Consider the following 16,085-nt stretch of genomic DNA (forward strand, 5'->3'; position numbering starts at 1 on the left):
TGTTTGAGAGGTAAAATACATTTTAACCCCATGTACTTTATTTCATGTGCGATTTATTGAAATTTGAAAATAAGCATATAACTCCTTTATGTCTGGCATATGTTTCACACTTGATATTAAGTTAGACAAAATGTTTAATAGTGCACTTTAGTTGACAAACCATAAAAAAGTTATATGATTATTTCAAAATGATAGGGAATAATCTACACATAAACAAAAGCACAAGAGGTGACATGAAAGTTATTTAATTTTTATTTATTAGTATGCACTGCTTGAATAGGTCTTACCACGGGTGATCAAGGCATCAGGACTATAGGGGTGATCAAGGCATCAGGACTATCGGTATGCTTCCTACAATGTCGTAAGTTCAAAACATCTCAGGTACAAATGATTTTTTAGAGTGAATTCATACGTGATTTTGCCTCGATTTTAACTAGCTCCCCTGTTATTAGATTGATTCTCAACTAATCGATTTAATGAATTGAATATCAAATTATAAAAATTTTAAAAAGAAGTCATACGACACATAATTATTACCAATACCAAGTTATAAAAATAAAGTGAAATTCTATTTACACACCACAAACTCCTTCAGTGCACATCATTTTCTAGTTTTTTTTCTTTTTAAATTCCTATTGTATCCCTCAGCTAAATTATCCTTTTAGACATAACCCAAAAACTCACTCTCAGTTCACACACCACACTAGCCACCACCATCACCACTAGCACAGCCACAACCTCCGTCGCCGCCCTTCACTGCCACTTCGTCGCCATCCTCTGCCACCTTCTTTTTCCTTTTCGTTCTTTTTCTCCTCTTATCAATCCATTGACTACCCCATCACTTTGTCATCGGTGGCGACACTCATCGTAGCGTTCTCAGCCCCATCACTCCCTCCATCATTACAGCAATCATTCTCAGCAACCCACCACCTATATGACCTCCACCATTGCACCTCTCATTATCACTATCACAACCTGTACACACAGACAGACAGACAAACATTTGTATTTGATTGAAGAAACTTAGGGTTAGGGTTTCGGTGGGGAAAAAAGAGATGAAAGAGGTTCGGGTTTGAGAGGGAAATGAAAAGGAGATTATGGTGGTGGTTAGGGTTGCAGAGGGAGCAAAAAATGGAGATGATGGGGGAAGGGTTTGTACGGGCTAGAGAGATTCACAGTGGTAGGAGAGGTTAGGTTAAAATGATCGCGAGAGTAGATGAAAGGCTAAGGACAACCGACTAGCCCGGTGACAGAATAAGCTAAGGAGGGAGGCTTGGCCTGCTATGGAGGAGAAGGTGGCGGTCGGAGGGTTGGTGGTGGTTGTGGCAGCAAGGGCTAGAGAGAAACGGTGAGATTGGTAAGAAGAGAGGAAAATCATGGATAGGGCTGCAAACGAACCGAGCTATTCGCAAACTGGTTTGGTTCGATTCGTTAAGGGTTAGCTCGACTCAGCTCAGCTTGTTTAGTAAACAAGCCGAGCTCAAACGTGAATATTAGGCTCAGTTAGTAAACGAGCTCAAGCTCGAATAAGTTCTGCTCGTCAAGTTCGACTCTTTTATTTTTATTTAAATTATATAATAAATATATTATTTATATATTAAATAATAATAGCATAAATATATTATTTATGTACTAATATAAATAATATCTTAATTATTTAAATAAAAATATAACAAAATAATTTTTAATATAAAAATTCTTATCGAGCCGAGCTCAAGTTTGATTAATATTAATAAGTCGAGCCGAACTTGAGTTCAGTTAGTTATCGAGCAGAGCTCAAACTCAATAAACGAGCTTACTAAGTAAACGAGTTGAGTTCGAGCTCAACAAAACTTAGCTTGACTCAGTTCGACTCTGCTCGTTTGCAACCCTAGCCGTACAAGAGGGCGACTGGAAGGTAAGGGGTGGTAACTAGTTGTTGGTATTGGAGGTGATTAGGGTTAGGGTTTTGCAGGAGAAAATAAAGGGTTGTTTGGAATTATTTGAAAATTAGTGGGGTGTATTGTGATTAAATGAAAAATTTTAAATTGAGTGTGATGTGAATTGAGAGAATGGTATGTACTAAAAAGATTAGTGATGTGCAAATAGAATTTCTTAAAAATAAAAGAGTAAATTACATGAATTTCCTATTTAAAAGAGGATAAGTATATTTAATCCCATAACGTTTTGAGTACTCTCAAAAGTTCACTACGCTTTTTTCTTTTTGTTCTTCTTTGTGCATTTGTTTTTCTCTACCTCTTTCTCTTCCTGATTTCCAACGATCAGTGATCACACTTTACTTCTTCTCTTTCTCTTTCTAATATATAGTCACTGGTGACCGACGGCCACCATTGGTTAGAGTTTAGCAGCAACCACCGATCACGGACTCCTAACTTCACCCTCACCAACGGCGAATGAGACAAGTTTTCAGTGAAGAAGATGAGTAGATCTACTCAAATTTAATGTAGATCTACTCAGATTTACATCATATCTGAATAGATCTACATGAGATCCGACTAGATCTAAATCAAAAATAGTTGTCGGAGTATAATATTCTCTCTATATCTGTTTCTCTCATTCAATCTCTCAATTTTTCTACATTTTCTCTACTACACACTTCTATTTTCATATTTAGTGAATAAAAAATTTCAAATTATGAACAAGTTGTTTTCAAGTTTTAGTTACAGAAGGTGAAAATTATAAAATTTTACAGTTTCAGTTTTTTGGTGCTAAAATGTATCATGTTTTAAAATTGTAAAATTTTGCAATTTGATGACATGTTTTCCAGTTTGATTAATAAGGATAAATGTTTAATAGAATCATACTTTGTTTTTCAATTTAATCAATATTGGAGATTATTTACTTAAACCCTACAAAAATTAAAAAATAATATATGTTTTTCCCCATTATTATTGTTTGTTGTTATTTTTTTTTCTTTTAATTTATTAATATTTAACACATCTTACTATGTTTTTTCACTATAATTTCTTTATTTGTTTTTTTTAACAATATTCTGGACATTCTAGTGAGTTTCCGACAATATTCTTGATGTTCAATGAACATTCTAAACATTCCCGCGACTTTCAGTGATGTTTAGAACACTCCGGCGATACTCCGGTGATGTTGAATATTCCAGCGAGTCTCCGGTGACTATCTGATGAAAGTTCGACGATGGTGAGATATAGCAGTATTTTTAAATTTGTAAATAAATAAAAAATTAGTAACAATTAAAAATATATAAGGCTAATTGGTACAAATATTTTATTTTAAGATTAAGAGCTTGTTTGGGATACCATTTGGGACTAAAATAGTCATATAAGACAAAATATCATATCTAACCCGTAATCATTTTATTTTTTCCCTCACAAAAATCAAAAAAATCAAAAAACTATCCTAAACGAGGTTTTTTAACCCTAGACTAAAGTAATCAAAAAGTTAACCCACATCCCAAATAAGCTTTAAATAGTTTTTAACTTTGTGTATGTTTTTTGAAATGTTCTAAATAAGTATTTTCTATGAAATATGAGTTGGATATGGGTTGAGTTTGTAGTGATGTGATACGGAGATGATATGATTTAAATAGAATTATAACTTTTTAATTTTTTAACTTTTTTAAATTATAACAAACAAAGCCCAGTAAATATCCCCAAATAAAAATTATGATCCCATTTTTTTCAACCATTCACTGTGGGCATCTTTTTGAAAATTGTAAAAGTGAGCAGTTTGCCTCCGGTCTTTAATTGTATTGAACAGTGTTATTCGATTCATGGAGTTTATTACGAGTCTCGTTTTAATAATTTGAACCGTTTAAATGTGTAGAATTCGTCGAGTACTATATACTTGTAAAAAATTACGTTGATTGAATATCAATAACTATGTGATCAAATCAATTTTGTATAAAAAAAAATGAACGGTAAACAAATTAACAGTTGACAAAAAAATTGATAAGATCAATATGATTTTTTTTAGATATATAATATACGACGAATTTTACCCATTAAATAATTTAAATTATTAAAACGAGACGTATTATAAATTTCTCACAAATTAAACAAAATCCGATTAGGTACGGGAGGCAACCTGCTCCCATTGTAAAAATATGAAGCTGAAGCCACACAAGCAAAAGTCCAATACGGAGGGCTTCTTACACACTCCAAAACCTTCTTTACGCGACATTCATTCGACAGCCGCTTCTCTCACTCTCAAATTTCTGCATCCTCCAAAAGCGTTACGCTTCGGATATCTTCACTATGACTTTTTCCCTCTCGCCTTTATTACCCAACTAGTAGAATTTTTAGTTCTAGAGAGAGAGAGTAGAGAGAGAAATACAAAATACAAAATTCAAAGGTTGCTTCGATCAAGAGGATCATCGTCTCGCACAAAAGATTCTATCTTTGAGCTTAAACTGAAGAAATTTATGGCTTTTTGCTCTGGCTTTGCGTCTAGGAAGGGTTTTGATCGCTACGTTTATCATTCGTAATCGAAGCTTTTGAAAGAGAGAGGAAAGAAAGAGGAGAGGGAAGGGCTGAGAAAATTGGGTTTCGTGGGTATGGCTTTTTTCTCGACGTTATGTTGCGGGAAGGGTTTTGAGCGGTACGTGTACATTCATCAATTCAATTGCTCGAAGCTAAGGCTACTTTTTTTTTTCTTCTTCTTCTTTTTGTTAATTTTTGTATAATTTTCAGATTGTTAGTGTAATTGAACTTTGATTGGTGATTGGAAGTGTTTAATTTAATATATAATTCAAAATTTAATGCAGAATTTGGGGAAAGGAATTGGTTTTCCCTATGTTTGGTTGTGAAGAAAATCTTCTTCTTTTTTTAAAAAAAAAATCCCTACAGTTAGTAAATAATTGCTCGAAGCTAAAACTACTGTTTTTCTGTTAATTTGTAAAATAATTTTTAGATTGTTAGTGTAATTAAACTCTGATGGGTGGTTGTGGTGCCCTTCTTTGGCCTCAAATTATGATTGGGTTTTTTTATTTATTTTTTATTTTAATGTGTAATGCAAAATTCAAGAGAGAACATACATAATTTGGGCGAAGGAAGTGCTTTTCCCTCTGTTTGGTTGTCAAGAAAACCTTTTATTTTTCAAAAATCCTACAGTTTAGTGTATGAGAAATCAAGAAAATGAGCTTAATCCTGCTGTAGTAACTGTACAGAACTTAACTGAGTTTGCTTAGCATCTGAAGTGAAACATCTAAAATTTAATTGAAATATTTGCCCCCTAATGTGTGAGTGCTTAATTGCGCAGGAAAGGACAGGGGAAGAAGCAGCCAACGTGGAGGATTTTTTCTTTGAAGGAATTGCATGCTGCTACAAACAATTTTAATTATGACAACAAGCTCGGAGAAGGTGGATTTGGCAGTGTTTATTGGGGTCAGCTATGGGATGGATCTCAAGTAACAAACCAATTTTCTGCCTCTATCTATTTTATTTTTAAATAGTTATGCCTTTATATCTATAATTTCCAACCATATACGATTAAATGGTCAAGTAATACAGCTGTTATTGGGAAACAGTTAAGAATTATTTGAAAGAAATACTTTCTTTCTTTTTTTTGTGTTGGTAAGTTTGATATAAGGAAAAAGGAATTGCAAATTATTTGGGGATCCCTTTATTTTTCTGGGTTCTACCACATAATTCTTTTGAAGATTGGCTAAAAGTTTCAGAAAATGTCTCATGCATATATGATTGGTTCTATTAATATAATGATGGGGGATTGTGTGTAATTGGCAATATTGGTATGAATTTTTTGGATGCAATGCAACGTTTCATTGTGGGTTGTTTAATAAAGGGTAGTCCCAGTGCACAAGGCTCTTCCCACTGTGGAGTCTCTCCGATCAGATTGTAGGCAGCCTTACCCCGGGTGCAGAAAGCCCATCCAAAAAATTAGGTATGCCAGTAAGAAACAACACTAGGACATTGAAACAATTATAATACCTCAATCATCACGAATATTGTGAAGTGTAGCAATTTGTATGTTCTTACTACTTTTGCTGAAGGAATTTGTGCTTTTGTCAAGGGTCGTATTTGTTTGCACACCCTCTTGACTGACTTGTAAACCAAACTTAATTCATTAATACTTTCTTTGAAATAAAATGTGCTATCTTTGAAATTTTGGATCAGCATTTCCTTTAATAGAATTGAGCCCTTCTACATGGAGGAGGAGGTTTTGAATTTGGATGACAGTACCCAGGTACAATTCTATGTTTGCCAGGGAGCTTAAGTTTGGAGTTAGCTTATGACTTTAGATATGGAGGACCCAATACATCTCTCTTAATTATCGTTGTAAAGGAGGCTCTGAGAAAACATATCAGAAGCTCAAAGCAACTTGGTGCTTTAGAGGGGGAGATCAATGTCACACTTGTAATTGTTGTTTACAAACAACATTTCCCTTGTGTGACATAACCAAAAACCAACTTTGAGCCTGAAGAGATGACCTTTAGGCATTTTAATACAATCTTTCGGTTGAGGACAAATATAGGAAGAATCATTTAATTGGGTATGGACCGTGAGCATGTGCACTTTTTGCTCTAATGTCATGCATCTGCTTGTGTGTTATCACTACTTGTTCACATGCTATATGGAACCTAGTGATGTAATGGTTTAATGATTCTTGCACTTTGGAAGAAATGGTACTTTTAGCTTACTGTTTAGAATGTTGGAGTATTTACTCACTTTGCCCGTTTGTGTCATTGTACAGTCGAGATAAGGTCGGGAGACATTTAGGGATTGTTTGGGATGTCCTAAATAAGTGCACTTTTTGACTTTTTGGACTAAAAAGTTGAGAAAAAAATATGGTTGTTTGGGTTAACTTTTTGACTTTTTATGAAAAAATGTGTATTAAAAAATTATATAAATTAGTGTGTAGGGAAAAATTAGGATTGAGAGTTGTGCAGCCGTAATTTTTGACTTTTGGTGAATAGTGATAACATTTTAACTTTTTGAGTAACTTTTTGGCTTTTTGGCTTTTTTTCAACTTGCCAAACTTGGCCTTGGTGTGTCAGGTCAGGATAGAGGAATGCTAAAGCCTAGGCGAAAGTTTCAGAAGGGAAAGTGACTAGCTTGCTTTATAATTGCTTGTTTTGATGAGCACGTCTTATGTAGTTCTATTTGGAGGTCTAGACAGGAAGCCTGCTATTGTAATGAGGTGGCTAGAGATTTGTGGAGTAAAAAAACATATGGATCACATGGATTGATAAATCACTCATTGCTTAAAGAATTTCTTGCTTGATGGACATTGGACAGTTCTGATAACTTGAAGTTTACCCATCGATGATATTCAATAAAGGAATAAAAGACATCCAATAAGATAGTGTCCTCATACCCAGTTCTTCTAGAGGTCACAGAAGGATGAAGTATACATTAAACTTAAATAACTTAGTTGCAAATAAATAAATAATGGTCCAATGAATAAATGACACCAAACCTGGAAGAGAGATCAAGGGTTAAATGTTGCCTGTGGCATTCAAGGGTAATCAGGAGTCACCTACTTGCACAATCCATCTGCAACAACTTGGAAAATTTATCTGCAATTTGCAGCTTAATCAGTTGCAAAGTTGGTAGTGTTTGCACTATTGATAATTAATAATTATTGCCAAGTGGTTTTGATTGCTTTTTTCTGCATTGTGTCATCACTATGGAATTCCTTGCCTCTAAATGTTAGCTGGCACATAGTTCCCATTTAGAGATGTGCAACTCCAGCATGTATGGTCAGTGAAACCTGTTAGAATCATATTGGTGCGAGTTACTAGATAGGCATCCTTGGAGATTATTTTCTTTTATCCTGCTGATGTCAATTTGTGCCTTAGATTTGAACATTCATTTAATTTTCAAAGACATTTATCATGACTTGGCTTATAGAATGAAAACCCTCCTTTGCATAACTTGATGACATTACAAAAACCTCTACACACTGATTCTGTCAAATTTCTAGGTACTTTGAAACACTGAACTGTTAAAAGAAAAAAAGAACTCTCATTGAGAATCTACTTGAGAAAATGATTATGCGACATCTCGTAATTTCTGGGCCTGCAAACTTGTTGAATTACCTTTAGATCTCACCCAAAAATCTTTTCCGTAAGGTAAATTTGTTCTTTTCATTTTTATAAGTGACAGAATCACTAGGATGATTCCTGCCAAATAGAATACGAAACTTTACCCTGACAGATTTTTTCTGCAGATTGCAGTTAAAAGGTTGAAGGTTTGGAGCAACAAAGCAGAGATGGAGTTTGCAGTTGAGGTTGAGATACTGGCACGAGTGCGACACAAGAATCTGCTAAGCTTACGTGGCTATTGTGCAGAAGGGCAAGAGCGTCTAATAGTGTATGACTACATGCCTAATCTGAGTTTACTTTCTCATCTTCATGGGCAACACTCAACTGAGTGCCTTCTTGATTGGAATCGACGAATGAATATTGCGATAGGATCAGCTGAGGGAATTGCGTAAGCTTTTTGGACCTGATGTTCCTCTCTATATTTCTCTTACTCTCTGTTGTGTTTGACGTAAATTATTTTATAAGGGTGAGCATAATTTGGTTTGGTTCGGTTTAAGAAGAGACTAAGGACCAAACCACTACTTACGGTTTCATAAAATTTGAAACCAACCCAAACTATGAAAATTTTGGAACCAAACCAGATTGAAATAGTGAAACGTGGTTCGGTACAGGTTTGAAATACAGTTTCTAGAAATATGCCATCATTCACAACATGCTCATGCAATATTACTCACAAGCTACTCAAACATCAAGCAATATGCTATATCATTTTTCAAACAATAATTGTTTATATGATTATTAGAACTAGTTCTACTACTATACATAAACATGCGCACAGGTGCAGGTCCACCCTACCTTTCTTGAATCTGAATGGTTTCATGTTACAAAAGTTGCATATAAATATAATATCTAAATGGTTCCAAACCAGAACCTTAACTTATAAATCATGAATCAAACCGCGAAGTGCGGTTCACCTATTTTAGGAACCAAGACCAAACGGTGAATGGAGAAAACCAAACCAAACCAAACCTTATGATATGGTCTAGATTGGACCGGATTACGATTTTTTTAGTTTTTTGGCTCAGCCCTATTATTTAATGCAGCTATCTACACCATCATGCAACCCCACATATAATCCACAGAGACGTAAAAGCAAGCAATGTGTTGCTAGATTCGGATTTCCAGGCTCGGGTTGCTGATTTTGGATTTGCAAAGCTAATACCTGACGGTGCAACCCATGTGACCACTAGAGTAAAGGGTACCCTAGGCTACCTTGCTCCAGAATACGCAATGTTAGGGAAGGCATCAGAGAGCTGTGACGTCTTCAGCTTTGGCATTCTCTTGCTAGAGCTTGCTAGTGGCAAAAAACCCCTTGAAAAGCTCAGCTCAACAATGAAGCGCACGATCACCGATTGGGCTCTGCCATTAGCATGTGAGAGGAAATTCAGTGAACTGGCAGACCCGCGACTGAACGGGAAGTACGTAGAGGAAGAGTTGAAAAGGGTTGTCTTCGTTGCGCTTATCTGTGCCCAAAGTCAGCCTGAGAAGAGACCAACCATGCTTGAGGTGGTGGAGCTTTTGAAGGGAGAGTCGAAAGAGAAGTTTGCTGTTATGGAAAATGATGAATTTTTCAAGAGTCGGCCTGCGGATTATAATGATGGGTCTGGTGCGGATGAAGGGGTAGACTTCATCTCAGAGGAAAGAGAACCAAAACAAGAATTGACGGAGTGGGAGGGTGAAGCCGGAAAGTGACATGTGGCAGCTGAATTATAGGTTTGTGATTTTAGTGCATATATAGAATGTTAATTGAAGTTGTTGGGGCATTTTTTTTTTCCCATTGTGCAAGGTTTTGGCAAGAATTGAAAGCATTGTTTGTGTGTTGCTGTGGGATTTGTGTGTGGATGTTTCGTCTGTAATTTTTTTTTGGTACCCTTTCATCTTTTTTCAGTATATGAATGACATCAAAACTGTTTGTAGTGTTTGTCAAATGATTTTCAGATTGCTTTGATTTCTTTGATTTTGTTGTGTTGGGTGCTCGTGCTTGGCAAACGCCATATACTAGAACCAATAAAACTGGATTTATTTATTTTTTTATTTACTTTTTTTTTCTTGTAATATTGCTGGGCAATCCTAATCAAAGTCAGTCATGAAGTTCCTCCAAGTGGATAGAGTTTTTCTTCTTAAAAGAAGATTTCAACAGAACCAGCATTCCTTTTTAAACAAACTTGGGATAAGTACACGGGCTTAGTTGAAAAATTAGGGTTTTCTTTATCATAATTTGGTAACCCAAGAACCCATATATGGAAAACTACAATGCAACCCCTGGCTTTAATCTTTGACTTCACATACCATAACACATACACCTAAGACTGTCTTTGTTTTGATTGATTTTTTGAAAATAAATTTTTTTATTTTTCAATTTTTTTTTGTTTTAAGTGTATTTTTTAAATATTTAAAGTAAATTTTTTACTTTCTAAATGTACTTAAAAAATTAAAATATTTGTGAAAAAATATTTTAAAAATTCAACAAATACAGAAAAATACAAAAGTATTGAATTTTTATAATTTTTTTTTTATATTTTTGCATATAGTGAATTTTTTAAAGGGTCTGGCTTTGGTCCAGTCCACCATCAGACTGGACCGTGCTGTTGGGCCCGTGGGGGCTCATTACGGGTCCCTTTTTGAAAATCTGAACCGTCAAATGTGTAGAACTCTTCGAATATTATACACCTGTAAAAAATCATGTTGATCGGATATCGATAGCTATGTGATCAAATCAGTTTTGTATAAAAAAAAAATGGATGGCGAATAAATTAACGGTTGACAAAAAACTGATTTGATCACATAGCTAGCGATATCCGATAAACGTGATTTTTTACAAGCATATAGTACTCGAAGAATTCTACACATTGAACGGTTAAAATTTTTAAAACGGAACCCGTGGTGGGCCCTCACGGACCCAACAGTACGGTCCAGTCCGATGGTGGACTGGACCAAAGCCAGACCCTTTTTTAAAATATTTTTTTCCCATAAATATTATATTTTTTCAGTGCATCCAGGTTACATGTATCTAAAAAATAAAATAAAATAATCATAAAAATATTAAATTTTTTTACTAAAAATAAAAAACTTAACTTTCTGAAAAGCAAGTTCAATTGTCTAAAACTAAACAGGATTCGTTAACAAATCAAACCAATTTTTTAATTGTTTCAATTGAAATCATAAATTTTTAAAGGATGAATTACACCAACGATCCCTATAGTTTGGGGTTTGTGTCACTATGATCCCTGACTTTTCAATTGTGACATATTTGACCCTAAATTTTAAATTTTGTTTCAAATAATGACAATTTAAGATACTATTGGATTTTTCAAGAGCAAATTCGTCAATTTGATAAAATATAAATTAATTTGACAAAAATAAATGTCAAAAAATTATTTTTGAATTTTTTAAAATTATTTCTACGTACTAAAGATAAAATTATATAAAATTGATAAATCTTTTAAACATTTATTTATTTATTTTTTTACAAAATTAATTTTTATTATGTATTTGGATGATGATCATGTAAAATTAATTTTTAAAAATTAATCATATAATTTTTATTAATTTTTATAAATTTTACATAATTTTATCTTTGGTGGGTAGAAATAATTTTTAAAATTTTTAAAATATTTTTTTTGACATTTATTTTTGTCAAATTAGTTTATATTTTATCAAAATGACAATTTTGCCCTTGAATTAAGCAATGGTATGTTCAATTGTCTTTATTTAGTCAGAGATTAAAGTGAAACGAGCCCCAAACTTTAGGGACTGTTAGTGTAATTTGCCCATTTTTAAAGTACTAACCATTCGTTTGTAATATCCGTTAGTTAGCAGAGAGTGGACACTTTAGGCTTGGTTTGGGGTGTTTCAAAAAAGTCAAAAAGTTACAAAAAAACAAAAAACAAAAAGGTTATCATTATTCACAAATTAAAAATATTAAAAAATTAATATACATAATATTTTAATCAAACAAAATTTACACAATTTTCCGGGCTGAATTGACCCTTTAGTACCGTGAGAAAAAAAAAAAAGAATTACATATATAAAATCACTAAGTTGGACGAAAATGTTGGGCTCGTGGGGGCCACCACGGGTCTCGTTTTGATAATTTGAACCGTCAAATATGTAGAACTTGTCCAGAACTATATGCTTGTAAAAAATCACGTTGATCGGAAATTGGTAACTACATGATCAAATCAGTTTTGTATAAAAAATGGATGGTGTTATGGTTAACAGCTGACAAGAAAAACTAATACGATCAGATAGCTATTGATATCCAATTAACGTAATTTTTTACAAATATATTATACTCGACGAGTTCTACACATTGAATGGTTCCGATTAGCAAAACGGGACCCATAGTGGGCCCCCATAGGCCGAACAACACCGTCCAATTTATGCCCGAAAGGAAGAGAATCAATCTCCTACCCCTACCCACTGCCCCTTGATGCTTCCGCTCGTACGCCCTATTCCATCACTAACTTCTCCTATACACTTATTTATATAATTTTTTAATACACATTTTTCATAAAAAGTCAAAAAATTAACCTAAACCTTCATATTTTTTTTCCTCAAAAGTACATTTATTTAGGACAATTCAAACAACCCCTATTTTTTTTTTATTTTTTTTTTCCGACAATTACTCCCTACCTTGATCGTCAATTATCACCATCCCTATTTTTCCCCAATCCACTGCCACCACTCCATCCATTTTCTCCGTTCACCGCTACTCCTGCCCTTCCCTAACTCACTGTCACCTCTTTTATTCTTTACCTACTCCATAGCCATCTGCCATCTAAAACTATTTACAAAAAGTGATTAAATTATCTTAAATTACCCCTATAATTAATAGATGATTAAAATCAAGACGATTTAAAAAATTAAAGATTTAAATTAACAGGTGTTACTAGGGTCAAACCCTGATTTTATCTGAATTTTCCCTATGACGTTTGTGATGTACAACCTTTATAGTTTATTTTGGTTTGAATTTGTTTTACTATATAGCCTCCGTTTGGGGAGTGGATTGATTTTTTGATTTTTTTTGACTATTTTAGTCTAGGCTAAAAAGTTTGATTTGAGAAAAGTTTTTTGACTTTTTTAGTTTTTTGGTGAGAGAATAATGTAATGATTATGGGTTGGATGTGATGTTTTGTTTGTTGTGACTAAAATAACATATTTTGTCTTTTGTGCCTAAAATAGTCAAAAAAGCTCTTGCCAAACGGATTATTTTACGAGAAAGTGATTTTTGAAACAAAATTAATTATTATGAAAATATTTAATAGAACACAAAATACAACCAGTTATAAAAAACATACATACATATATATATATATATATATATATATATATATAACTGCTTTTAGGTTTAAACAAATTAAGCAAATGACCTGCACAAATATTTTTATGTGCTAATAGATGTAAAATAAAGGAAAATTCATTCATGAATGTCATATGGGAAATTGTTGATCTATTTAGTCTTAAGAGTTTTTTATAAACCAATTAGTTTTTTTTGTTTTGAAAAGTTATATTTATTTGATTTGGTGTCATTTGAATTTAAGTGAATACCCTTTTGTGAATCATTTTTCTAATTTGTTTTTGGGATAAGAATGGAAATGTGAGGTGTGGAAGATTCTTTTTGGAGAGATTGGTGACTGAAATTTTGGTTGTCGAGCGTTGAAATCAACATTTTTGTTAGTGTGATTTTCTAGTATTACATTGGAGTGTTACATTAGAATGGTATGTTCAGAAAAAGTACAATAAGAAGTTTTTTTTGAAATATTACATTGTTACGTTTAAAAAAATACACTAACGAGTTTTTTAATTTGTTATATTATTGTGTTTGAAAAAAGTACACTAATTTTTTTTTTAAATGTTACGTTATTTAATTTGAGAAAAATACACTATGAAATTTTTTAATATGTTACATTGAGGTGTTACGTTTGAAAAAATATATATATTAAGGCTCCGTTTGGCAAGAGCTTTTTTGGCTATTTTAGCCACAAAAGACAAAATAGACTATTTTAGCCACAACAAACAAAATATCACATCCAATCCATAATCATTACACTCTTCTCTTACAAAAAAAGTCAAAAAGTTAAAAAGTCCTTCACAAATCAAGTGTTTTTAACCCAGGTTAAAATAGTCAAAAAAACCAAAAAACCAACCCACTTCCCAAAAGTTTGTGTGTATTGCATTGATTGGAGTGTTACATTTAGAAAAATTACACTAAGAATTTCTTTGAAATGTTGAAAAAATAAAGTAAATTTTTTTTAATATATTACATTCAAGTGTTTTGTTTGAAAAAAATACAAAATAAAATTTTGAAATGTTATATTTATTAATTTCAATATTATAAAAAAACTCACATTTATCCGCAACTCATGACCCATGCACGCAACTCATGACCCATGCACGCATTTAGACTTGACCCTTTATGCAATTCCTATTAGAATGAAATTTTTGAATCCAAAAAAAAAAAAAACACAAACGGTAATCACTATTTAAAATTTATTGATATTCACCAAAAAATAAAAATAAAAAATATTATAAAAATTTACTTTTTAACTTTTTATGAAAAAAAATATAAAAAAATAGAAAGATACTATAACCCAAATAAGTAAATAAATATACTTATTTAGACGCTGCCCAAACAAACAAGGTCTTAGTTTGATTACAATTTGCAATATATTGAACTAATATCAATAATTTAAAGAGAATCATTCTATGTCCAATGAGTAAAATGACGAAACTGTGAAAAAGGATGCAACAAAACCTTTGTTTTTTCTCTGCAATATTCATCAAAAGTTCTAAAGGATGCAACAAAACTAACTAGAACCAAAACTCCTATAACAAAATTGAGAGAATCTACAATAGAAAAATCAAAACAAGACATCCAACCACACAGAAAGCTCTATAAAAATTATCAACAGCACGACCGGCCATTAATTTTCAAAACAAATATTTACAACTCCGCTGAAAAGTTGATGCTACAGAGCATCAATTCCATCACCGTGAAAATTTAACAGATAAAACACATTATTTCAACAATAGTAAGGCCTCCTCTTCTTCTATCACACCATCACATTGCTAGAAAACTCTTCTCAAACTAGAATAATACCCTCTCTTTTAGGTGTATTTAGGAAGGGTAACAATGTCGCTCGACTCTTATGTGAATGTATCTTCCCTGTCTGCCTCTGCAGTCTCACCCTCCTCCAAGCCGCTGAACTCTAAGTAGTGAGTCGGCCTATGGTCCTCGTTATAGTACTCTCGAGGTGTCCCCAGCTTTACCCCATATTTCATGCTCACTGTATGCTTCACCCCCATGAAGTTGTAATTCCAGGGACCATTATCTGGAATCTGCCAGAACAAAAGCCATAAAAATAACCAAGTCAATCCTCAGAATCACAGGAAAATAAAATTTAAGGGTAAATTAAATTGACCACACTTGAAGTTTACAAAAAACACAGCCTCCTCAAATTTAACATTAATTACACTGACCTCCCTTTTCATGAGGCTAACGTAACCGGAAATAATGAGAAAGGTGTAGATGGGGATGATCAATTGCAAAATATGAATTTCAATGTCAAAGAGATGATAACATCATTTTTCCATCTATATGAGTAACAAATAACTGATGAAAAGAGGGGCAAAGTGTAATGTGAATTAAAACTTCTAGGGAACGTACTGTAATTATTCCAAATATTTGGGTCTTAATATATTTTCTCCAAATTGCAAGGGAGGTTAGTGTGATTTACCCTATAATTAAATATTGTTGAATAACAAGAAGGATCAGCCCAGTGCACGCACCTCTAACCACTGGAGGGTCTGGGATTAAATATAGATAACAAAAATTCAAAGGTATAAAGTGCACTATTTGCAAGCCAAGCCAGCACTAGTGACACTAAACACATCCTTACCATGTAGAAACCAAGGAAGCGGTCACTCAGGAGCATCTGGACCTTCTCGTAGTGAGTTGGCAAATAGCCATGAGGATTGCTTCCGGTGTCTTTGTTGGCACGTCCCCATTCATACCCAGTGGGGGTAAGCTTATATGCAGTCAATG

At 33.3% G+C, this 16,085-nt stretch overlaps 2 protein-coding genes across 2 annotated transcripts in view; one reads left to right on the top strand and one right to left on the bottom strand.

Annotated features, from left to right (window-relative positions):
- The first annotated feature begins 4,031 nt into the window (after positions 1-4,031).
- LOC114255776 (PTI1-like tyrosine-protein kinase At3g15890) lies at positions 4,032-9,966 on the top strand. Its single transcript, XM_028195305.2, has 4 exons — positions 4,032-4,572; positions 5,233-5,380; positions 8,164-8,426; positions 9,082-9,966. The coding sequence occupies exons 1-4, from the start codon at positions 4,529-4,531 to the stop codon at positions 9,728-9,730; spliced, it is 1,104 nt and encodes a 367-aa protein (XP_028051106.2). The 5' UTR covers positions 4,032-4,528; the 3' UTR covers positions 9,731-9,966.
- Positions 9,967-14,942: 4,976 nt separating this feature from the next.
- The window catches only part of LOC114255775 (Pre-mRNA-processing-splicing factor), a 17,118-nt gene continuing 15,975 nt past the window's right edge, over positions 14,943-16,085 (bottom strand). Inside the window, exons 25-26 of the mRNA XM_028195304.2 lie at positions 15,940-16,085; positions 14,943-15,379 (exon numbers count right to left, since the gene is read on the bottom strand). The exon at positions 15,940-16,085 is cut by the window's right edge and continues 97 nt beyond it. Coding sequence (XP_028051105.1) covers positions 15,188-15,379; positions 15,940-16,085 — 338 coding nt within the window. The 3' untranslated portion in view covers positions 14,943-15,187. The remainder of the gene's footprint in view (positions 15,380-15,939) is intronic.

The sequence above is a fragment of the Camellia sinensis genome, chromosome 15 (assembly GCF_055761805.1).
Source record: "Camellia sinensis isolate YWXY chromosome 15, ASM5576180v1, whole genome shotgun sequence".
NCBI classification, from domain to species: domain Eukaryota; kingdom Viridiplantae; phylum Streptophyta; class Magnoliopsida; order Ericales; family Theaceae; genus Camellia; species Camellia sinensis.